Source organism: Cricetulus griseus, chromosome 2 (assembly GCF_003668045.3).
Source record: "Cricetulus griseus strain 17A/GY chromosome 2, alternate assembly CriGri-PICRH-1.0, whole genome shotgun sequence".
Classification (NCBI taxonomy): domain Eukaryota; kingdom Metazoa; phylum Chordata; class Mammalia; order Rodentia; family Cricetidae; genus Cricetulus; species Cricetulus griseus.
This window is the reverse complement of record NC_048595.1, coordinates 438,008,099-438,032,851: the sequence shown is the minus strand read 5'-3', so window position 1 is coordinate 438,032,851 and position 24,753 is coordinate 438,008,099. Positions and strand designations below refer to the sequence as shown.

General features: G+C 44.7%; 1 protein-coding gene and 3 non-coding genes across 4 annotated transcripts; all 4 read left to right on the top strand.

Annotated features, from left to right (window-relative positions):
* The first annotated feature begins 2,642 nt into the window (after window positions 1–2,642).
* Window positions 2,643–14,627, top strand: Ncl (nucleolin). The gene is made up of 14 exons (XM_027397448.2): window positions 2,643–2,822; window positions 3,755–3,871; window positions 5,535–6,027; window positions 6,263–6,451; window positions 6,538–6,624; window positions 6,814–6,955; window positions 7,442–7,566; window positions 8,789–8,912; window positions 10,192–10,346; window positions 11,167–11,290; window positions 11,493–11,626; window positions 12,119–12,245; window positions 12,595–12,821; window positions 12,922–14,627. Exons 1-14 carry the CDS (start codon window positions 2,805–2,807, stop codon window positions 13,005–13,007), a joined length of 2,148 nt encoding a protein of 715 aa, XP_027253249.1. The 5' UTR covers window positions 2,643–2,804; the 3' UTR covers window positions 13,008–14,627.
* Window positions 6,672–6,741, top strand: LOC113831227. The gene has a single exon (XR_003481734.1). It is a non-coding gene; the product is annotated as a small nucleolar RNA SNORD82 (small nucleolar RNA).
* On the top strand, window positions 11,697–11,843 carry Mir3535 (microRNA mir-3535). Its single transcript, NR_162766.1, has one exon. It is a non-coding gene; the product is annotated as a microRNA mir-3535 (primary transcript).
* Window positions 12,301–12,437, top strand: LOC113831226. The gene has a single exon (XR_003481776.1). It is a non-coding gene; the product is annotated as a small nucleolar RNA SNORA75 (small nucleolar RNA).
* Window positions 14,628–24,753: the final 10,126 nt, after the last annotated feature.

Sequence of the window (24,753 nt, the reverse complement as noted above, 5' to 3'; positions counted from 1 at the left end):
TAACTGTAACCCTCGTGCTAAGTGGTGGTGGGTGGAGGGAGCAGAGACGGGGATCCCTGGCATCTGCTAGCTTGGGGAGGTAGCTGCTAAGTGCTAGCCTGGCATGCACAAAGCCAAGGTCAATCCTCAGAGCCACATAAAACCAAGGGAGGTAGCACACACTCATAATACCAGCATTTGGGAAGCAGATGAAAGAGATCAATAGTTCAAGGACAGCCTGAGATACATGAGACCCCACCTTAAGAAAATCAGATAGTGAGCAACAGCATTCAGGCATCTACCTCACCCCTGTCCTGTCTCCTTACTAGTTCGAGGACTGCACAAATTGACTCTTTGTCCTCATGTTTGTGAGCAGTGATGCTTTTAGCCTATTTTGGATACATTTATGAATTTAAGATTTCCAAAGAGCTGGAATAGAGTCTGGTACCTGGAAAGCTTCACATGTGTATTAGGTATTGTTGACCAGATTGACTACACAGTAACACGGCTCGACACCAAGCTGTCCCTTTTGCTGCTGCTTCACTTAAACTGTGTTCTTTTTTGAGACAGGGTTTCTTTCTGTAGCTTTGGAGCCTATCCTGGCACTCGCTCTGGAGACCAGGCTGGCCTTGAACTCAAAGAGAATCACTTGCCTCTGCCTCCCGAGTGCTGGGACTAAAGGAATAGACCACCACCACCTGGCTAACTACTTGTGTTCTTAAATCACATTTCACATACAACATTCTGCCTCTACGTATGCCTTGCACGTCAGAAGAGGACACCAGATCTCATTATAGATAGTTGTGAGCCATCATGTGGTTGCTGGGAATTGAACTCAGGACCTCTGCAAGAGCAGCCAGTGCTCTTAATTTCTGAGCCATCTCTCCAGCCCCTAGCAAGTACCTTTTAACACTATTATGTGCCAGGCAATACTGTAGGCACCAGGAATACAGCAGACAACAGTTTGTGTTCTCCTGGCTGGCTGGGGAAAGGGCAAATTAACAATAAACAGCCAAGAAAAATACTAGGTAGGTGATACGACCCAAGAGCATAAGTGAGGGTCCAAGAGTGAGTCTCCTAGTGGCACTTTACACCAGAGGTCTGAGGAAGGCCCCATACAGGTAGATCGGATCGAAAAAGAGAAGTCATGCCAGTGTTGCTGAGATCCATCTGTGTCATCTCACAGCTCACCTGTCTCCTCCCAAGTGCCTTTAGCCTCCTCTGCTTGGAAATACCCAGGGTCTTGGCTCACACCAATCATTTTTCCTGTCCCTCTACCCAGGAGTCTCTCTTGGGGTCCATCTCAAGGTGTGACCCTTGTCACTGTCTCTATAAAGACAAAGCCTCCACATCACTGCACTGGTTCCCACCTCATGCCCTGACCATAGAGCATTTTCGTGGAGCTGTGTCCTCCACCGCGTTGCGAAGGACTTAGTAACAAGCATCACGCATTAACTATTTCTACTTGTCTCCAAAGACCCGTGTTCAGATAGAAAACGTGGGACCCAACACATCCTGTTTGCACTAAAATCTTCCGAGATGGGCCAAGGCGTGGTGGCGCACGCATTAATCTCTACACGCGTGAGGCAGGCAGGTCGAGGCTAGCCTGGTCTACACAGTGAGCTCCAGGACAGCAAGAGCAAATAGTTAGGCCCTGTCTCAACATCCCCGACAAAATCTCCACAGGTGATCTATCAACCAATATCATCAGTTGGCGGAACCCTGACTATGCAGAAAATTAGGTTTTAGATGCCCAGGAGGTACCCTAGAAGGGCTCCAGTATGCCACGCCTGGAACCCAAAGTCCCACACACAGGTCTAATCCACTCACGGCAACTCTGTCCTTCAGGCCATTGAGGGAAACCGTGAGTGGCCACAGGCCGGCAAAAAACTCCTCCAGCACACACCAGGAAGTCACCTCTCCGAGACCGTCCCCATCAGGAGTTAAATCTACCGCGCGAGGTTGGACATTAAGCGAGCTGTTTGAGCACTGCACACAGGCGCGCACACACGCACGCAACTGCCTTTATTGGGAGCTGTCTCTCAGGAGAACAGCGGCCCGCGGCGCAACACTAGAGCCCCGGGATGTTCTCGGCTCTGCCGAGGGCAGGCCGAGGGCCGCGAGCTGGCCCCAGTGGGCTCTAGGCCCTCAACTTCCGGCGCTCTCCGGCTCCTCAGCGGGAACGCGCGGCGAGCACTTGAGGCCGCCGCGGAGTCCACGGTGGGGCGCAGCTTCCGCAGCGCGGGGGATGCTCGGGCCACCCACCACCCCCCACCCCCCCGGCCACGCGAGCCCGGAGCTCCAGGTAGCAGTCGAGCACTAGGAGGCGTCCGGGCCACGCCGCCATCCCCGAGCCCCTTCCACAAGCCGCGCCAAACGGGCGCGTTGCACCGCGCAGGCGCGGCGAAGGCGAGCCGCTAGGGCTCGCCGAGAAGACGCGCACACCAGCCAGTCAACGTCCGCCTTGCGTAGAGCTAGGCCCGCCCCCAGGGCGCTGCCGTCAGGCCCCGCCCCCGGCGGACCCGCCCCCACGCCGTAGCCCCGCCCCCACGCCGTCCTGGGTTGAAGGCTCGCGGTTGGCCAGGGGGACGGACGCGCGCTCTGGTTGGTGGAGGAGGGGTCACGAGGACGCCGTCGTCGCCTTTCCAGAGGCGATTACTGGGCAGGCTCAGTCTTTTGCCTCAGACGCTAGCTGTAGCTGGCAGTCGCTCGTACGTGCTCCAGAGTCCACCGTGCCCGTCGCTGCCGCCCAGCTCGCGTGGGTTCCCCGAGGCTCTCCCGAGCTGCGCCCTTCGCCGCACGCGCCGTCGTCGCAACCCGCCACCATGGTGAAACTCGCAAAGGTGAGAGGCCTCGCGCGCGCCGACGCGGACGGACGCCTGGGCCTGCTTTCTGAGGGGCGCGCGCGCGCGCGTCGCTCAGGGGAGGAGGGCCTGCGCGCAATCCCGGGCGCGTTCGAGGGCGCCATGCTGGGGAAAGTCTCGCGCGACTAGCGGGAGGTCTCGCGGTGTTTGGCCCCTGACTTGGTGGTGGGGGAGAGCCGAGGCGGGTCCCGGGAGGTGTGTGTGTGTGTGAGCGCGCGCGCGCGCGTGTGTGTGTGTGTGTGTAGGGCGGTGAGATCGGAGCCGCCGCGAGGGGAGAAGGGGCGACAGGCCCGCCGAGGGGAGATGGGACCCAACTCGTGGGCCGGCGCCGGCGTGGCCCCGCCTCCTGGCGCACGTGCTCCGGTGCGCGGCCCGCCACGTGGGTTTTGGCGCTCTGCGTGTGTTGCCCGTCTCGGGCTCGGGGAGTCGCGGGGTACCGGGGAGGGGGACAGCGGGACTGAGCTAGGTGGGTTCCCCGGCGATCCCCAGCGCCTGTCCGTGACGGGCAGGCCAGCACGTGGTGGACACCTGAGGGAGCGCGTGGTGGCCTGCGTGGTACCTCCACGTGGCCCGCCTCCAGAGTGGCGACGTCGGAAGTGGTTCTGTGAAAGACGTGCTCCTCTCCAGAAGGGGCTACCCAAATAGATACCCCTGCCCCGGCAGATGATTTAGAGTGAAATTCAAAGGGCAATGAATGACTAGTAGATTGTCTTCAGTTGTCTCTGGAAGGGAAAGACAAGTTATATAGGTGATTCTCAGGAAAGATTGCCACATATAATAATGCCAATGATGTCACCTGTGCTTAGGGCCTTTAACAATATAGACAGTGGGCATTAAGAAAGAAGATAATGGCGAAACGCAAAATGGCTTACAAATAGGGTATCGACATGATTTTGTGTGCACTTGTGTAGGCCGGCAAAACCCACGGCGATTCTAAGAAAATGGCTCCTCCTCCAAAAGAGGTGGAAGAAGATAGTGAAGACGAAGAAATGTCCGAAGATGAAGAAGATGACAGCAGTGGAGAAGAGGTATACAGCTAATAGGGCAGCGGTGCCCTCCCTTTAATTCCAGCAAGAGGGACGTAGAAGGCAGGCAGTTTTAGTGAGTTCAAAGCCAGCCTGGTCTACAGAGGGAGTTCGGGGACAGCCAAGGCTACACAAGAAACCCTGTCTCAAAAACCAAAAAGAAAAAAAAAGATGTAGAAATAGAATGTGTGTTAATAAAAGTATTCTAAAGCCGGGCGGTTGTGGTGCACGCCTTTGATTCCAGCATTCAGGAGGCAGAGGCAGGCGGATCTTTGTGAGTTCAAAGCCGCACATGGTCTACTTAATGAGTTCCAGGACAGCCTCCAAAGCTACAGAGAAACCCTGTCTCCAAAAACCAAAAAAAAAAATACAGTAGTATGATAACAATAGTTGAGTGACAAGTTCTTTATTGCTATTGAGTAGTTAAATAAGAGTATTACAGTCCACTTGAGAGGGATGTAAATTTCACTCAGGTTTCACATGCTGTATTGAATATTGATTGTAGGCTGTTATTTTTCCCTACATTTTTGGAAAACAGGGTTTAATCCAGTTTGATTTGTTTTCATTCAGATCATGGTCACGTGATTTCATGGTGTTTGGTGAGAAGGACATTACGACTAGAAATTCCCGGGTGTTTTTTTTTGTTTGTTTGTTTGTTTTTTGAATCAGGATCTCAACATGACCCTTGTGGTCTTAGAACTCAACATGTAGACCAGTCTGGCCAAAAATTCTCCTGAATAAAGGCATTAGTCATTGCATGAAGCTAGTTAAGAAACTTAGGGCTTTGATTTAGATGAGAATTGGAGTCAGGGTCTCAATAGTTCAGGAATCACTATATTTATTTTACTCCTATTCCCGTCATGCATGTTTTGTTTTTTAGTGCTGATCCCTATCACTAAAGTAAGCTTTAGCCTATTATATAAGCTTTTATAGAGCAAGTCAGTTTTTAAAATACATCAGATATGGATTGAAGGCTGCTACTTACCAGTTTGCTGAATCTGGTACTTATTAGCACTCCTACTTGTTGGTTCATTTAAAGACATGGTTAATTAATTTCAGGAGGCAGAAGTAGGGATAGTCTTGGAAATCAGGTAAGCTGGGGGTATGTAATCATTATGCTCAGATTTCTTGTTTAGAAGAGCTATATTAGTAATAAGCAAAATTTGGGTTTTGGTGGAACATTTTTCAATGAAAATAAAATGCATACTTGTTATAACTCTGCTTAAGGCTGATGTGTAGGGGTGGAGTTGGAGACCAGTTTCATTTATGAGTGTTTCTTAAACTTGGGTATTTGTGTGATAAGCACCTGCAGTTGTAAGCCATGTATTCTGATTCCAGGGTTTAGGATTTAGTGTGTTGGAGTTAGGGTTAGAGTGTTTATCTGTATTTGTATGAGTGTACTACTAAGCATGCCTGGTGCACTTAGGCTAGAAGAAAACTCTTAGGTTCCCTGGAACTATAGTTAGAGCCATCATGTGGATGCTGAGAACTGACCGTTGGTCCTCTGCTAGAGTAACAAGGGCTCTTAACTGCTGAACCGTCTCTCTAGCCCTTTCACCCCAGGGTTTAACATATACCTAATTCCAGTGTTGAGCTCAAAGTTAGTATCAGTATGTTAATAACATTGGATATACGGAAAGTGCTTATTATTTGTTTTACTTTTAAGGTTGTCATCCCTCAGAAAAAAGGAAAGAAGGCTACAGCAACTCCAGCAAAGAAGGTGGTTGTTTCACAAACAAAAAAAGTTGCAGTTCCCACACCAGCTAAGAAAGCTGCTGTTACTCCAGGTAAAAAGGCAGCAGCCACACCAGCCAAGAAGGCAGTTACACCAGCCAAAGCAGTTGCAACACCTGGAAAGAAGGGAGCCACACAAGCAAAAGCATTGGTAGCAACCCCTGGTAAAAAGGGAGCTGTCACTCCAGCCAAGGGGGCTAAGAATGGTAAGAATGCTAAGAAGGAAGACAGTGATGAAGATGACGATGACGACGATGATGAAGACGACAGTGATGAGGATGAAGAGGATGAGGAAGAGGATGAATTTGAGCCACCAGTAGTGAAAGGAAAACAAGCAAAGGTAGCTGCTGCTGCTCCTGCCTCAGAGGATGAAGACGAGGAAGAGGATGAAGAGGAGGAGGAGGAGGATGAAGAGGAGGAGGATGGTAGGTGGATTTCTGTTTGCAGGATGATTAGGAGATCTTGCCAACAATAATGCATGTAGTTTTCCTGACCACTTCGTGCTTAGATTAGAAAGTCACATTTTGTGCTCATAGTTCTTTCCATAACTTAGCATGCTGTCAGAATTTTATTTCTCTAAGACTTTTTTAGTGTGTATAAGATTCATGTTATCTGGATTGGCAGCAAATGCCCTTGCTTACTAAGCCAGCTCTCTTTCAGACTCTGAAGAAGAAGAAGCTATGGAGATCACACCTGCCAAAGGAAAGAAAGCTCCTGCAAAAGTTGTTCCTGTGAAAGCCAAGAATGTGGCTGAGGAGGATGATGATGATGAAGAGGAGGATGAAGATGAGGAGGAGGATGAAGAAGAGGAAGAAGATGAGGAGGAGGAGGAAGAGGAAGAAGAGGAAGGTAAGCAGATTACATTGAGGTACACTGACCTCAGTAATGTTTAATGGAAGTGCTTACCTACTCATGACACTAAAAATCTTATCCAGAGCCTGTTAAACCAGCACCTGGAAAACGGAAGAAGGAAATGACCAAACAGAAAGAAGTTCCTGAAGCAAAGAAACAGAAAGTGGAAGGTAAGCCTGTAAGATTGGGGACTGTGAGAGGAGATAAAGGTAGCAATAGCACAAGTGATGAATGACAAAGGGACTTAATACTGAAACCTGGTGTTGAGATTCAGTGTGCTGATGTGCTTTATAGAAGTTTTATGCTGATGTTTATGTATGGTGAGGTTTTAAATGAACTAAAGTTAATTTTCTGTGCAGGTTCAGAATCAACTACACCTTTCAATCTGTTCATTGGAAACCTTAACCCAAACAAGTCTGTTGCTGAATTAAAAGTTGCCATCAGTGAACTTTTTGCTAAAAATGATCTTGCTGTTGTGGATGTCAGAACTGGTACAAATAGGTAAGTTTTTCATTGAACATTAAATTGAGTTAGCTGGTGCTTCTAAATTCTCCATGCTCTTAAACACAGAGGTATATAATTACTTTAATGAAGACTAGACATTAAAGAACTAAGTCATCAAGTCATGGAACTTGCAAATTTGAAATTTCAATATTTGACTTTTGTGTTATGTCAAATAACAGCAATAATTGGCATTTTTGGATAGGTGGTGGCAGGGCACGATTCAGTCCCAGCACTTAGGCAGAGGCAGGTGAATCTGCATTGGAGGCAAGACTTGGATCTGAATAGTTATAGTGAATGCTTTTGGCCAAAAGGACTCTTAGTATTTAGCTAGGTTCCTCTTTCAGCTAGTACTATCAGTTAACAGTGTAAATTAAATCTGTGTAGATTTGCTATCCTGTCTAGGTACATAGGCTTGATTCTATGGGAGATGAATATGGCCTAGATCGCTCTCATGCCTATAATCTTGTCCTTTTCATCTACAAGGAAATTTGGTTATGTGGACTTTGAGTCAGCTGAAGACCTAGAAAAGGCCTTGGAGCTCACCGGTTTGAAAGTGTTTGGCAATGAAATTAAACTAGAAAAACCAAAAGGAAGAGATAGTAAAAAAGGTACGTAAAGAGACTGGGTGACTTAGAAGGTAGGCTTTGCCCCTTCTCCCTTAGTAAACCAGTGAGATTGACATGAATGGTCCACAGTGAGAAGTCTGACAAGTTCAATTCTAGGGGTGTACTGCTGCCGTCTACTGTCAAAATTGATGATTTTAAAAATCGAGTGTAATCTTTTAACTTTTCGAGGCCAGAGAGTGAACTGTGGCACTGACAGTCCTGAGTCAGGATGGTCTTATTCAGGAAATTGTGGGATTGGCTGGCAAGATGGATACCTTAATGTTTAAAAGTGCTTAATGCAAAAACTTGATGACATGATTTTGATCTATAGAAGTAAGAGAAACTCCAGATTTGTCCTCTGGGGCCACATGTAAAGATTCATTTATTATGTATACACCATTCTGCCTCCACGCCAGCAAGTGTATCATATCTCATTACAGGGTTGTGAGCCACCATGTGGTTGCTGGGAATTGATCTCAGTATCTCTGGAAGAACAGCAGAGCCATGTCTCCAGCACCCCCCCCCCCAAAGGGTTTTTGTATTTTAGAATTGGGGTTTTGAAGTGTTTTCTGTTTAGTGGGGTCCAAAAAATTGAACCTAGACCCTCTTAACACAGTGCTACATATCCTCAATCTCCTTTTCAACATTTGACACAGGGTAGCTCAGCAATTGCAGTTTATGCAGGTCAAGAACTTACTGGGTATAGACCCAGGTTACTGATTGTACAATAATCCATATTTGTGATGACATCTTAGAGATGGAATCAAAATAAACGTGTATCATATATACCTTAGTATACATAACTGTGGGGACGTTTGGGCTTGCATTTTGACAGGCTGATAACAGGCCACATCACATGTTGCCTTCCATTTTTGTTAATGTCATTGCTCAAATTTTTAGACTGAAATTTTTCATTAGCAGTGAGATTAGTAAACAAGGTCCTCTCAAACTATATCGGGCTCCTAATTATTACTTTTTGTGCCATTACTCTTTTCCTTTATTGTCACAAGTTAAATGGGTGGGGTGGGATTTGTTTTTTTTTTTCCTTTCTCTTATATGTTTATGTGTAGACTACATGTTTGTTTGCCAAGTGTGAGTGCTAAGAATTCACCATCTCCATCCCTTATCCCATCATTCTTAGCGTAGAACCTTTCCCTTCTTTATAGGAGCTGTTTGCATTAATTCATGACTTGTTAAATAATGAACTTTGTTTTGTTTAATGTAGTTCGAGCTGCAAGGACACTTTTAGCAAAAAATCTTTCTTTCAACATCACTGAGGATGAATTAAAAGAAGTGTTTGAAGATGCCTTGGAGATCAGATTGGTTAGCCAGGATGGGAAGAGTAAAGGGTATGTTTGTGTCTTAATCATTTAGCTTTATTAATAAAAAGGTGTTTGAGTGGTGACTGAGTATAATCTTCCCCTCTCATACCCTAAACAGGGTCTAAGGTAGTTCGTGTTGTTTGGTTATACTTATGATTTATTGAAGCTAACATGAGGTTACAGAAAGCAAACATATCCACAAGTCATGGAGCCAGGCAGTGGTGGTACACACATTTAATCTCAGGACTCCAGACTAGCAGGTGGAACTGTTCAAGGTCACACTGAACTACATGAGATTGATCCAGTCTGAAAGAGAAGCAGTGGTGATCTCAGCACTTGGGATCACACATCTTTAATACCAGCATTTGAGGTATATAAGATAGCAGCAGATATTCGGTCTGAAGAATTTATAATCAGTCTTGAGCCATGCTGAGGAGAAGCAGCAGTCTAGGATTGCAGTTTGAGGATTCGTGGAGCTAGCTGAATCACTTCAGCTTGAACCCCAATATCAGTCTCTGGGTCTTTGAAATGCTGGCCTCAAACTTAATTTGTAGCAAGAGACTGAACTGGTCCTTCAGCCTTCTACCACGAAGATACTGAGATTAAAGCACAGCTGGATTAGTTGTGCGGTTTACAGGCTGATCTGCATCCAAATCAACAGTATCTTTTGCCTCAGGTTCCTGATAACTGCCAGGAATAACCTTCCCTATTTTCTGAGTAAAATCTGATTCTAGGCAGTTTAACATTACTGTGTGTGGCTCTTTTGAAATCCTGCATAGTAGGGAGATGACCTTCATAAGTTTAAAGGATGATTTTTTCCCCCCCCCAAAGCAGGGTTTCCCTGGCTTTGGAGGCTTTTTTGGAACTACCTCTTATAGACCAGGCTGGTGCAGAAATCTGTCTCCTGAGTGCAGGGATTAAGGGTGTGTGCCACTACCGCCTTGCTAAAGGATGATTTTTTAAAGATGAGCTAATATATGAAAAAGAATTGAGGGGGCTGGAGAGATGGCTCAGAGGTTAAGAGCACTGACTGCTCTTCCAGAGGTCCTGAGTTCAATTCGAGGCAACCACATGGATGAGATCTGCTGCTGTCTTCCGGCCTGCAAGTGCAGAACATTGTATACATAATAAGTAAAGTCTTTAAAAAAAATAACTGTAAAGCTCTGTAAGTAATCACCACCTGTTTTAGTCAGAGTGCACACGTGACCGACTATACGTGAGGTTACATAGTAATGCTGGTACTTGGGTTTCTTCTCAAGTGAATAACTGTTTAAACTTGTTTATGCTTTGCTAATCTCTGTTTCAGGATTGCTTATATTGAATTTAAGTCTGAAGCTGATGCAGAGAAAAACTTGGAAGAAAAGCAAGGAGCAGAAATTGATGGGCGTTCTGTTTCACTCTACTATACTGGGGAGAAGGGACAAAGGCAAGAAAGAACTGGAAAGAATAGCACTTGGAGTGGTGAGTTAAAGTTTGAAAGTTAGTTGTGTCTTTGTATTTTCAGTACTTCATGATTAGCCAGAATTCACCTTTTGTTCATAATGCTAATTTATATTCATGGGAGCTATTTGAAATATTTACATTGGAACATAGTAGACAATTGCAGCGTTTTTTAATTGGTATGTTTCATACTTTAAGTGGCTTAAACTATAATTTTTGGTTTTTTGCTTTTTTGTTTTAGATTTTATTTATTATGTATACAACATTCTGCTTCCATGTATATCTGCACACCAGAAGAGGGCATCAGATCTCATAACGGATGGTTGTGAGCCACCATGTGGTTGCTGGGAATTGAACTCAGGACCTCTAGAGGACAGCCAGTGCTCTTAACCTCTGAGCCATCTCTCCAGCCCTTGTTTTTGTTTTTGAGACAAGGTTTTTCTGTAGCTTTGGAACCTGTCCTGGAACTCACAGATTTATCTGCCCTCCCTAGTGCTGGGATTAAAGGCGTGTGCCACCACTGTCTGCCTAATCTATGAATATTTTAGAAGTAATAGTCAAGGATAACATAGAATAGTCTTCTAGTTAGACTGAAAATGAAAGGAGCAAGAAGGGCATTGCTGTGTATGCTGGCTATTCAGTATGTTGAACAATGACTTGAATCAAATGTGGTTCTTACGATTATGGTACATGGCCTATGGCTGGAGTGTCATTGTTTCATTTAACATGGCATCTTGTGGGGTGAGTTGGAAACAGGCTTGTTATCCGGCCTGAGTGCTTTAATTTACTCAGAATTAGATTAACACACCTTGCTAATGTTGTGACATCATTGTACTTGCAGGTGAATCAAAAACTTTGGTTTTAAGTAACCTTTCCTACAGTGCAACAGAAGAAACTCTTCAGGAAGTGTTTGAGAAAGCAACTTTTATCAAAGTGCCCCAGAACCAACAGGGCAAATCTAAAGGGTAAAATGATTATTTTTGTGTTGGTAGATGTGAGCTGGGCATATTCTTAATATAGGTCTAGTAATGGTAAACCTATGCAACTTTGTTAGCTAGAAAACTGAGGTTTTATTTATGCAAATGATAGTACATATTAATAGCATGGGTAATTAGATGCTGGTGTTATGTGTGAGCTTTATTTTGAATATTGACTTTTAATCCTCAGGTATGCGTTTATAGAATTTGCTTCATTTGAAGATGCTAAAGAAGCTTTAAATTCCTGTAACAAAATGGAAATTGAGGGCAGAACAATCAGGTTGGAGTTACAAGGACCCAGGGGGTCACCTAATGCGAGAAGTCGTAAGTACATGGCATGATGTGGCTGAGGCCGGGTGGCAGTTTTTTGAGCTTATGTGTGTCTGTGCTAATGTGGGGCTGGCTTTTTATATTGCTGCTGAGTAAATGACAACTGGATATGATGACTGATTACCTGAGAAATAATTGATGAAATCTCAAGAAAACTCCTCTAGATAGTCAAGTTCTGATCCAGCTATGTCAGCTCAAGCAGCAACTTTTGGATTTAATTTCCGTCTGAATTCTCTTAGGTTGATGTGTCTAATCCAGTGTGGTCTCTTTACCTTTATTTACCTGCAATAAATAGCTTTTCTGGTTAAAAAATGTATTGGAAGGCATTTTAAAAATCAGTATTGTTAAGAATATTTCAGTTGAATGTGGCAGTACATGACTTTAAATCCTAGCCCAGCCCTCAAGGCTGGGACAAATGAATCTGAATTCTAGACCAGCCAAGGCAACATAGTGAAACCCTGTAAAACAGGCATTTTTCTTTTGCAGAGCCATCCAAAACACTGTTTGTCAAGGGTCTGTCTGAGGATACCACTGAAGAGACCTTAAAAGAATCATTTGAGGGCTCTGTTCGTGCAAGAATAGTCACTGATCGGGAAACTGGTTCCTCTAAAGGGTAGGACATGCTGCTTTCCTTGGTGTATTGTGCATGGACAGCTTGGCTCTACAGCGTCTTCTCATTGAGCTCCGTTCTGTCAACTGGTGGCAGATATGGATTCGCACGAGAAGGAGAGAGAATTCACAGAACTAGCGCTTAACTAACCTTCTGTTTCTACAGAGGTTTATTTGTCTGTTGTGTGATACATTCTGAGATCTAAATTCATTTCAACCAGAATTTACCACATTTGGGTCTGAATTGACTTACATACAGCAAGAGTGTCTTCTGTACAATCACTATGTGTGAGTGAACTTGATTCTTACGTACATGGTGTGCTTGCTTTAAAATGGTTTCTATTCTGTTTTAGGTTTGGTTTTGTAGACTTCAACAGTGAGGAAGATGCCAAAGCTGCCAAGGAGGCCATGGAAGATGGAGAGATTGATGGGAATAAAGTTACTTTGGACTGGGCCAAACCTAAGGGTGAAGGTGGCTTTGGTGGCCGAGGTGGAGGCAGAGGAGGTTTTGGGGGCCGAGGTGGTGGAAGAGGAGGAGGCCGAGGTGGATTTGGCGGCAGAGGCCGGGGCGGCTTTGGAGGTAAGCTCTTGTGATTCTTAACCTTGTGTCCTAACCATCCTGGTGGGAGGTCAATTCCCAGTACTGTACTACCCATTCATGATGTTTTGCCTCTCTGTAGGTAGAGGAGGCTTCCGAGGTGGCCGAGGAGGAGGAGGAGGAGGAGGAGACTTCAAGCCACAAGGAAAGAAGACGAAGTTTGAATAATTCCTTCCCAATCTTTCCCACTTCGTTTTAAAGAAAGGACTCTGGGGTTTTACACTGTTACCTGTTAAATGACGGAGCCTTTTAAGGACATTTCAAGAGATTTTTTTTCCTACAAATAGTTTTGGGTTTTTTTTTTTTTTTTTTGCGTTGGGGGTTGTAAAAGAATGTTTATCATGTTTTTTTTGCTTCAGTGACTTTAGGACAAATTAATTAAAAGTCCTAAACTCTGGTGCCAGACTTGTACTTCATAAAGATTCCTTTTGGAATGATGTTTAAAGAGCTCAGCAAGACCAACTCTGCTGTTCAGTGGGGATTTGAGACGTGTTCCTACTGCTTTCAAGAATCCCAGCTACAAATGTGGAGACTACTTTTGGGAGGGGTGGGGGAGGTGTCCACAACTACTTATGTTTCTGACCTGTAAGTTTTGTTGAAGATGCTGCATTTTCACCGAAGATGGGTGTACTGGATGGTGGTGGTAAGAGGCACATGGATCAGTGGGCAGTAGAAAGTATAGCCATAAAGAGCTTGTGGTGGAGTTACAGCTGGTATAGATCCTGCAGAGAGGAAACAGTGACTTTTTTGATGTGACCTAACACAAAGTTTGTGCAGCTAAAGGAAAGGGACTCTGTCCAATATATTAGGACTTTTCTTGGTGGTCCATTAAGGATGGACCCATCGTTTCCTTCCTCTGACTGTATTTTTAGTGCCCTGCTCCCACCAATTGGTTTTCAAAAAAAAGGCTAACCAGAGCTATTTGGCTTAAACACAAAGGCCCTCTGTAGGGTTACTCTTAAAACCTGTTGGGTTGGGATGACAGGCATACTTTTGTGTAGTGAGGAACAGTTTGGTGTGTTCTTTTGCTGTGTAAACCCTTGATTGCTAGCATCCTAGTTCAAAACAGTTAATGGCTTTTAGCTGAAAGTAATTACAGAAAAGGTAAAACTGGTTGGTGGTAGCCAAGGAGACATACAGGCAAATCTGAGTATGAGACTACTGTACAGAGCAAGTTTTAGGACAGCCAGGAACACATGCAAACCCTTACTCAAACTCAAAAAAAAAGGAAAGGAATGATCCAACTCCGGTTGGTAGCACGGCAGGCATATTTTGTGGAGTGAGGATACAGGAAAGTTCTCTGGATGGTCATCAAAAGTCTGGTTTGCAGTTAAAATACCTGCCCCCATTTTAAATTGGAGGGATTTGCAGCCATTTTGGAAGAGTGGTAAGCTCCCTTTAGGAAATGGTTGTCTGCTTTTTCTCATTCTTCCAGCAGGTGGCAATATAAGTACACATGAAAACTGAGGGAGGAGGAAAACCTGGCAGATGAACTCCAAACAACCATGTGTTTCATCTGCTTTTGACCACACTACTCTTACTGTGGCTTCTTTCCTATTCTAAGGATGCTAGTGACTGCAGGTTGCCATGTCTACTAGTTTTCAGTTTACCTGCCTGAACTTCAACAAGCAGATACTGGGGTGGTGACTTGACTCTGGGCTGAGGTAGAGAGGGAAGCAAACAAGTCGCCTTCCCCGTCCTATTTTCTTTTTGAGACAGGGTTTATCTAGCTCTGGCTGGCTGCCCATGTGCCTCTCCCAATTGCTGAGATTAAAGGAGTTCACACCACACCTGGTGGATTAGCATCTTTTAACACACTTAATTTCATTCAGTTAATGGCAAACCCTTTGCCATGGAATTAAGAGGCTCTTGTGGTTCTAATAGTAAAGAAGGGAACCTGCTTTTGATTGCTGTTGTACATAAAATTTAAACAAGTGCCCATGGTATTGATCAGCTAGAAAAAAAAACATCAGGGTGTGGTGTTTAGTGGCAGCAGATGTTGTGTGGTCAGAGAATGGGAGTTTTTTCACCTTGTTTTTGAAACAGTATTTTCTTCTGGGTGGCAGAATGGCTAGTTTGTTGGTTCTGGCAATAGAATGTGCAGATTAGAGATATATGCCCCTTCACTAGGTTTTTAGCTGTGTTCCAGGGTTCCTGGTCAAGTACCCACCATCTTGGTCCTCAGGGTGCTAGGATAAAAAGCGTGTGCCACCATGCCCCAACTCCATGATACATTTAATGTCATGAGGCTGTGTGGCACAAGCCTTTCATCCCAGCACTCAGAATACAGAGGTAGGTGAGTTTGAGGTCAGCCTGGTCTACAAAGGGAGTTCCACAGAAGCCTTGTCTCAACCCAAAAAAAATGAAAGCTTGAGGCCGTATTAGTCCTTTCAGTAAACTAACTCTACATTTATTTTGGGAGCTTCTTTTTGTTTGGAATAGGGTTTTGCCATGTAGCGCAGATTTGTCTTTGAAATTGGAGTCTTGCTTCAGCTCCGAGTGCTGAGATTGCAGGTGTGTACACTTGGTCTTTAGGTTCTTATCAAATGTCTTTTAGTCCCATTCATTCTCTACTTAGGCAGTTACATGTTAGTGTAATCTGATACTGTCATTGAGGCTAATTCTTTGAACATTGATGTTTGTATTGATCTGTTTCTTAGTTCACTGATTCTTCTGCTAGGCCCTATAGTGAAAATTTCATTTGTCTTTATTTTCTTTTTATGGATGCTTGGCCTGTATGTATGTCTAACTATGCATGCAGTGCCACTGGATGCCAGAAGAGGGTGATTCTGTATTGGAGTTAAAAATGATTGTGAGAATCAAACTTGGATTCCTAAGAGCTGAACCATCTTTCTACCCTTTGAAGTGTCTCTTTGTCTTTTCTAGGCTTCTCGTGGTTTGTCTTTCCCTGCAAAATTCCTAAACTTCTACAGTGAATGAAATACTTACTTGTAGTTATTTTTTACATAGGAAGGAAGCTTTATTGGAAGGGAAGGGAGAAGAGGGAGCTCGTAATTGTTTTTCATGTGCATTGGGGTTTGACATGCATGTATGTCTTTGTGAGAGAGTCAGATCCACTGAGTTAATATAGTTGTTGAGCTACCTGTGGGTGCTAGATAATGAACCTGGGTGCTTTGGGGGGTAACCAGTGCTCTTAACTGCTGAGCCATCCCCTTATTTGTAATTTTAACATGAGTGTGGTTGAGCACTTTGTTCAGAATATCCATGTCTAAACTGGACACTGACATAGGGACCATCTTGATTATGCTGGGGACTTAGGTTTAGTCTTGCTAGCTCAGGTAATTTTGTTTTGGCATTTTGCTTTTAGTCCTTAGACCTAAGATGTGGCCCTTCAAATATCCATCTTTCAGTGAAAAAGCATGAACTTTTTATCAAGCCCCTTCCAGCTGGGCAAAACTTCAATTCTCTAGCATCAGCTAGCTACTGAAGTTTTTTCATTTTGCTTTTTCTTTTTGAGGCAAGGTTTCTCGGTGTAGGTTTGACTTCTGAAATTCAATCTGTAAACCAAATTGGCCTTGAACTGCCAGAGATCCACCTGCCTCTGCCTCTCAAGTACAGAGATGAAAGTCAGCCATCTACTGAAGGTTTTGGATGAGGTTTTTCTAAGTGGAAAGCAAGGGGCTCAGTGATTGAGCACAGCTGTTCTTGGCAGAGTACCAGTTTAGTTTCCAGCATTCAGGTGGTCCTTCATAGCCATCTAACTATAGTCCCAGGAGAGCCAAGGCCCTTTTCTGCTTCTTTCTTTGGCACTTTATGAGCATGGTGCATAGACATAAGTGCTAGTAAAACACCCATATACATAAATTAAAATGGCTCAGGTTAAGAGCACTGGCTGTTGTTCCAGAAGTTCTGAGTTCAATTCCCAGCAACCACAACCTTCTGTAATGAGATCTGCTCCCCTTTCTGGCCAGCAGAAGTACAGGCAGGCAGAACAGTGCATACATAATAAATAAATCTTTTTAAAAAATGATTCTAGTTTTTAATTGGTTTTTTTACTGAGCCAGGGTCTATAACTCTGGCTGTCCTAGAACTCACTCTGGACCACGCTGGCCTTGAACTGCCAGAGATCCACCTGCCTCTGCATTCTTAGTTCCGGGAACAAAACTGCACAACCACAATTGCCTGCAGTTTTTCATTTTTATAGTTTAAAGAGTCTAAAAAAAAGTCTATTTGCAACTGGCTATCTGTGATGGGTAATTTCATTTATAAACTTGATTGGACTGGTACATGTCTAGTGCATTGGTGAATTAGTTACTTTACATGTTGCTGTGACAAAATAATTGGACAAAGCAGTTTGATAGAGAAGCTTTATTTTGATTCATGATCAGAGTCCAGTCCATGACAGGAACATCAAGGTGGCAGCTGATTAGAGTGCATCTGCTATGAGGAGAAAGTGATGGGTGCTTATGATCAACTAGCTTTTCTCCTTTCCATTGCAGACCAGAACTCGAACCTAGGGAGTGGTGCACCCACTTTTAGAGTGGCTCTACCTCTATTAACCTGATGGAGATAATTCTTCACAAATACACCTGGAAGCTTGTCTCCTAGCTGGTTCCTGATCCAGGTCAGCTGACCACATGGTGAGGCACAGCCTTGAGTGTATCTGAGGGCATTTTCAGAGAGGATTAATTGAACTAGGAAGACCTACTTTAAATGTGGGTGGCATCCCCATGGCTAGTGTCTTTTATGAACAGTTGTGAGCTGCCACGTGGGTGCCGGAAATTGAGCCCAGGTCCTCTGGAAAAGCAGCTAGTTCTCTGAGCCATCTCTCCAGCCCCTGGGCTGGATTTTAAACTGGACAAAAAGAAAAAGGAAGCCAACAGAGTGCCTTGCATGGGCTTTGCTCTGCCATCTCAATTTTCCATATGAAAGAAAGCTTGCAAATTTCCTAGGGGCATCATAAATTGTTAACTTTCTGGATCTTGAATAGCATTCAAGATTTGTCTGCTTAAAAACATCCATGGCCGGTTGTGGTGGCACACGCCAGTAGGATTTGCTAATGGAGGCAGAGGCAGGAGGATGATGAGTTCTAGGCCAGCCTGGGCTACACGGTGAGACAACTTACAAAGCAAAACAGAGAAACCCTATCTTGAAAAACCAAAAAAAAAACATCTATAAAGAGGGACCAGTGAGCTCACTGGATGAAGGTGCTTGCTGCCAAGCTGACAGCCTGGATTTGATCTCTGGAACACATGTAAATTAGGAGAGAACCAACTCCACAGACTTGAAAGCAGGTTCCTGCACATGCATATCACACACAGTAATTATGTTTAAATAATACATATCCACAAGGAAAGCCACAAGAAAGATAAAACCTCTAATAAGTGTTTCCAGACTGGGGATTTCTTTTCCTTCCAGGAAAACTAACCTGTTGCTCAAAGTGAGAATATACCTCAGGATGTGTTGAAACCCAGAAAGAAACTTTCATATGTAGTTTCCCCCATTAAGGTTTATGAATACATCTGTGACACAGTGATAAAATTGATGAGTTTCACCAATGGTGACAAAACTCAGAGAAGGAAGTCCTTTATGAAAAGCACAGAGGGGCTGGGCATGTAGCTCGATGATAAGGCCATGGTTTAAATCCTCAGTGTGTCACACACACAGTGTTGATGACATAGCTTCCTTTTAAACAAGGATGGCAAAATTACAGTTTGGTAGAGACAATGAAGCTTCTCTTTCCAAGAAAAATTTTGTTCCACAAGTCTTTAATATCCCAGACACCCTTGACCTTTGTAGATTAGGAAGGTGCCACAAAGGAAGCACTTCTTCGGGAGTGGAAGCTCTTTGGACACCAGGAAAAGCAGAGCAGCTGTCAACACAACTCAGTTGTGAGAATGCTTTCCTAATGCCCGCAAGGCCAGGTTCCTGGGTTCCACTTCGAAAACCACAATAAAACCAAGTGTGGTGGTACCTACCTATAAATAAGCCCAGCCCTCAGGAATGGAGGACGGTGATCTGAAGCTTCAAGGTAATGCCTACAATGAGGGTGTGTGTGTAGTCACTCCGAAGTATGCTCTCCAGCAAAGCCAGCTCACCTTAGCTGCTTCTAAGCACACGACTGGAAGAAACTGCTTCTAGTGTTTTCTTTTACTCTAATCAAAAAACACTCCATAGTTTCCTTCATGCATACACTCTGGTCCCTTTCATGTCATTTAGTCACACTGGTCATCAGTGTTTGAGGATGCTTCAATAAACACTAGAATTACAGGTGTGCACCACTGGATCTGACCTGGACTTAAAAAACAATTTTCCCCCAAATCCAAGGCTTCTCATATACTCTGTAAGCATTCTGCCACTGAACTCTGTCTGCAGAACTCTTAATTCCTTTTTGAACTGAGCTGTCCTTATACAACACCTCCTTGCAGACTAGGAATGGTGATGCACCCCTGTGATCTTAACTCGGGAGGTACAGGCAGGATCATGAGTGTCAGGCAAGCTTGGGCTACAAAGTGAGACCCTTCTTAAAAACATTAAAATGGCTCAGTGGAAAAGTGTTTGTTGCTTAAGACGGAAGAGTTGGAGCCGGCCACAGTGGCACACGCCTCTAATCCCAGTACTAGGGAGGCAGAGGCAGGTGGATTTCTGTGAGTTCAAGGCCAGCCTGGTGTCCAGAGTGAGTACCAGGACAGCCAAAGATACATAGAGAAACCCTGTCTCAGGGGGGAAAAAAAGAGAAAAGACTCCAAGGAGCCCATGGTAGAAAAGAACCAACTCCCAAAAGTTGTCCTCTGACCTCCACATATATGTGTGTGCCCTCATTCCCACATCTCTCTCTCTCTCTCTCTCTCTCTCTCTCTCTCTCTCTCTCTCTGTGTGTGTGTGTGTGTGTGCCCTCATTCCCACATCTCTCTCTCTCTCTCTCTCTCACACACACACACAATTTAAAACACAAATAAATGAATACACTTGCTTTTATGAATTTATTTTCCTGTCTGGAGCTCTGACCTGGAAGTAGACCGGCATGATCTTGAACCTGCCCCAGATGCTCCTGTCTCTGCCTCTCTAGTCCTGGGATTTCAGACATGTGCTACCATGCCTGGCTAAATATGTATATATCTTCAAATGTATTTCTGAGAGTGAGCTTTTCAGGCTTGCTGGCTTCATTCTAACAGCCACAAGCTTTTTTTTTTTTTTTTTTTTTTCAGCAAAGGAAACACCATGGCTTTTGTGTCCGGTTGTGTTCCTGACTGAAAGTGAAACTGGATAGGAGGTAATCATAGTTTCCTTCTTCAATAGGGCTACTGTAGTGTGATATGAAAGCATCTGCAATTTCTTTCAAGGACCTTAATGGCCTTTTGACATGTTAGTCTACCCAGGCAACAGTTTCCAGCTCTGCCATGAACCTACTTAGCTGACTTAAGTAAAATGGGTTATCCTAAATGATCACAGCAGCCTAAATGACTGAAAAGCCTCAGGGACTGATGAAGACATTCTGAATAAGAAATTCTGGTCCTGGGCTAGAGAGATGGCCTAGTAAATTCCTTGCCATGAATGTGTATAGACCAGAATTCAGATCCCCAGCACACAAAAAAAAGCTAGATGCGGTGATGGCCCATGCTTGTAATCCTGCGCCTGGGAAGACACAGATAGGAGGATCCCTAGGTCTTGCTGGTCAGGCTAGTCTTGCTGACCTAGTGAGTTCCAGGTTCAGTGAGAGAGCTTGTGTCAAAAATCAGAGTCTGCCGGTCAGTAGTGGCGCACGCCTTTAATCACAGCACTCAGGAGGCAGAGGCAGGTGGATCTCTTCTAGTTCGAGGCCAGCCTGGTGTACAAAGCTAGTAGTGGCCAGGACAGGTTCAAAAGCTACAGAGAAACCCTGTCTCGAAAAACCAACCAAACAAAATCAGGTAGAGTGATTGAAGAAGGCACTTGATGCAACCTGCGTACTCCCTGTGCACATGAGCACCATCCATGTGTGCACATCCTCGAGGGTTGTGGAATATTACTTTAAGATGTGTTACATTTCTTATGCTGTGGAATACATTTTTAAAAGATTTATTTATTACATATACAGTGTTCTGCCTGCATGGCTGCTTGCAGGCCAGAAGAAGGTACCAGATGTCATTACAGATGGTTGTGAGCCACCATGTGGTTGCTGGGAATTGAACTCAGGACCTCTGAAAGAGCAGCCAGTGCTCTTAACCATTGAGCCATTTCCCCTGGGATATTTATTTAATGATGCAAAGATGTGTTGCATTCTTTGTGGGGGACCAAATAATTCTGTTACGAAATATTTTGGGGCCCAGCCTCCAGCTTCAGTAAACATGGAGCATTGGCCCATTATTGTATTGTTAATGCCAGTAGGGCTACTATTATTTACCATGGCCTCAGGGTAATATGCCTCCTAATTTGATCTCTGTGGGCCTAAGCATCTGAATTGGCCTGTACCTGGGTGGAGGTGCGAGGCGTGTGAGTGACAAGGGCAGGAGTGAAGGGTGAGAGAGGAGAGGGGAAGGATAGAAATGGTTCCCTCATGGTAATAAAAGGATGGTTAAGAAACAACAACAAAAAAGATGGCAAATAAAGACTCTAGTTTTACAACATGGAACTGAGAGCTCTCTAAAGATGACAAGATGCCTGTGTTTGGTCTTTATCGAGGCTGGGTTGTTAGGAGTTTCCAGGTCCACACACCCCCACTCAGGCCGAACCTCATGGGTTAAGGCTGAGACATGCCGGGTCACGACAAAATGGCACCCAACGTGGGGCCTGAGAATGGGAGAAGAAGCCATGGACCCCACAAAGAAACAGACAAGGCAGAGGCTTGGACACTTCGAAGAGATAGTCGTCACACGCGAACTGGTTAGAGAAGAAGCATGCACAGGAAAAAGAAGAAAGAAGTGGCCGAATATGCTGAGTGAACAGTATTAAGTCAGGAATAAAACTGTATATAGTTGTAGAAATAGAAAATAGATATATGTAATATAAAATATGAAGACGTCAGCCAGCAGCTGATGAAAATAGGTAAAGCGGGTTATTTAACCCTTAAAGTAAGAGAAAATGCACAAAGTAGATATGAGACTGAAATGTCAGTCAGATGATACAGTAATAAAATGTAATGTGTTAAACTCTGAAATGAAAAATACAGGTAATTGTAAATATGAAACAGGAATATTAGCCAGATGGTAAAGAGAAGTAAATTAGCCTTGAAAGTAAATGTATATAATTAGAGAAATCAGACAGGTAATTGTTAGTCAGAGGATTATATATTTATTTACTTGGGTATAATTTAATAGCCAAGAGAGCTAAAACAAAGTGAAAGCAAGTACAGGAGATTTTAGAGTTTTAAGAGTTTTAAAAGGATACTTCCTGCTTGCAAAAGCCACCGCCATGATGCAGCGTTTTGAGTTGCACAGGGGCTTGGGAAGACATAGGTGCGGCCTCGCATACACGCAGGCCCTCAGGAGATACTAGTAATGTAATGGAGAACAGAAAACTCCGTGCCTACTTAGGGGCGGCTGGATGGTAAAGAATATACAGGACCAATGACTGGGATGAGCAGGGAGAGAGAGTCAAGTACCAAGATGGAGGGAGTCTTCACCTCCTTCATTTTAAACTGGAAATACAGAAAGGCAAATACTCAATGGTAAAGTTCAACAAGAGCTAAGAATTGAAAATTTTAGCGAAATTGTTTACAGGAGACAAGAAATTTACAGGTTTTCTCGGATCAGAAAGAGAGAGAGGCTCAGCTCAAGGAACTAAAAATGGCTTATGTCCAATATGGACTAACAGCGATTTTTACCCAGAGGCTGATAGGGAATATTGCTGTAGAAGCCTTGAAGGGACCAGCTCCCCATTTTGGCAGCCGTGACAGTAACACATGCTGAGCCGGGCGTTGGTGGCGCACGCCTTTAATCCCAGCACTCGGGAGGCAGAGGCAGGTGGATCTCTGTGAGTTCGAGACCAGCCTGGTCTACAAGAGCTAGTTCCAGGACAGCCTCCAAAGCCACAGAGAAACCCTGTCTCGAAAAACAAAAAAACAAAAAAACAAACAAAAAAAAAAACAAACAAACACATGCTTTTCTGACCTTGCCGTAGTCACTAGAGGTTAGGTGCCTGCCTCATGACAAGGAACCAATCAGAAGTTAGCTGGTGTTGCTATGATTTATGACTCTGGGTGTACTTTACGGACAAGCGCACAGCAATGACTCGCAGAGCATAGCAACCACCCTGGGAGGGCCTATGGGCCATAACAACCAGTTGGCCAATCAACACAGGGCAAGCCCTCCAAGCCTGGAGGCACACCAATCGTGAGCCTGTGCGTACTCCTAGACACTCCCCTTACGCTGCCCTATAAGATCTCTATGCAGATGCTTCGCAGTGTCTTTGCTAGCCATCCGACATGGCGGGTGGGTGAAAGGCCCGAGCTAACATGGGGTTAGCTTGTTAAAAAAAAATAAAGCCTCATGCAGTTTGCAGCAAGTTTTCAAATCCCCCTGGTGATTGGGGTGACTGAGGTCCTGGGCTGGGATCCTGGAGGCCTGAGTTTTCTGGGGCTCTAACAGCCTTACCCCTAGGAAATTGAAACCGGATAACCAAGGCCTGCTGGTAAGGAGGAGGAGATTTGTTATAGAGAGCAGGCAGGGACCTAGGGAGTTAGTTCAGAATTGGTTTCTAGACCTGTATGGACATGATCCAAAAGGGTTAGAGACACAGATATTGGAGCTTTGATTATGAAATAGCTAGAGTATGAAAATGTTGGTACTGTATGCCAGACCTCGCTAAGGCCTCATCGGAAAAGGACTGATGTAGGCGAGTTCATTAAGTTTTTTTTAAATATGGACCTAGCTTACACTCAGGGATTAGTGATGGTGACTGCCTTACAGGAACTTCAGTTATTCCTACAGAGAAAACAAGGCATAGAGAGGAAGAAATACACAGAGCCTTCTAGAGTGCTTTGGACAGGTTCAGGAAGGACACCAGGTCAGACAGAGTACCAACGAAGGAAAGAACAGGGGATCAGTCTTGTGCCCAAAATACAGCCGCAAATTTTCCAGCGGCCCAGAGGGCACAGTTGAGCTAAGGACAAGGCCAGCCATGGCGGCGGCAGCGGTATGCCAGCCCTCAGCCAGCGGCTTGGTGTTAACCTCATGCCAGCATCTGCGGCAGGCTGAATAAAATGGCTGACAGGGCGGCGGACAGCCTGAAGCTCCTTGGGGTAACTTACATCCTTGGTCCTAAGGTCATCCCCAATACCTGTGTTAAGAGGGGTAGGAGGGGTTAGATGCAAACCCCCATGATATATTGGGGTCCTAGGTATCCTGAGCAAAGGCCTACTCTAACATCAACTGGAAAAAAATGATACAGGGTGGACAAGTACCTGAGCAAGCTGAATCTAGTGGCCTGGCAGAAAGGCTCAACCTGAAAGAGCACCAAGTGCCGATATGGTTCAGAAACCAGGGACTAAATGCTCTAGGCCAGTGGTTCTCAAACTTCCTAATGCTGCAACCATCTAATATGGTTCCTCTTGTTGTGGTGATCCCCCCCCAATAAAGTTATTCTCATTGCTATGTCATAACTGTAATTCTGCCAATGTTATGAGTTGTAATGTAAATACTTTGGGAGCTAAAGGTTTGTCAATGGGGTCACAACCCACAGGCTGAGAAACACTGTTGTAGGCTGCATCTCTGGGAATAGCTACAATTACTAGGGTTGCAAGGCAGGAGTCTTAGTTGCTCTCAAAGCAGACCCAGTGCTGTGTCTACCTGGAGCCCAAGCCCTGGTTTCTGCCCCTGCCAGCGCCGAACCTATGTTCTCTAAATCCCAGCTTTCTGCCTTTTTCTAGTCCCTTGGGATTCTGGCAGCTAAACTTTCCTTATCCTCAGGTCTAGGACGGGAATCCTGTCTGTCCCATCCCCAGAGTCATAACTGCCCTCCCTGGACTTTTTTCTTA

What these genes read in the sequence shown, in the direction of transcription:
- Ncl (XM_027397448.2), top strand. An exon ending in GGAAGAGGAAGAAGAGGAAG is followed by an intron (nt 6,452 to 6,537) that starts GTAAGCAGATTA and finishes AATCTTATCCAG; the next exon opens with AGCCTGTTAAACCAGCACCT. An exon ending in GTCACCTAATGCGAGAAGTC is followed by an intron (nt 11,627 to 12,118) that starts GTAAGTACATGG and finishes TTTCTTTTGCAG; the next exon opens with AGCCATCCAAAACACTGTTT.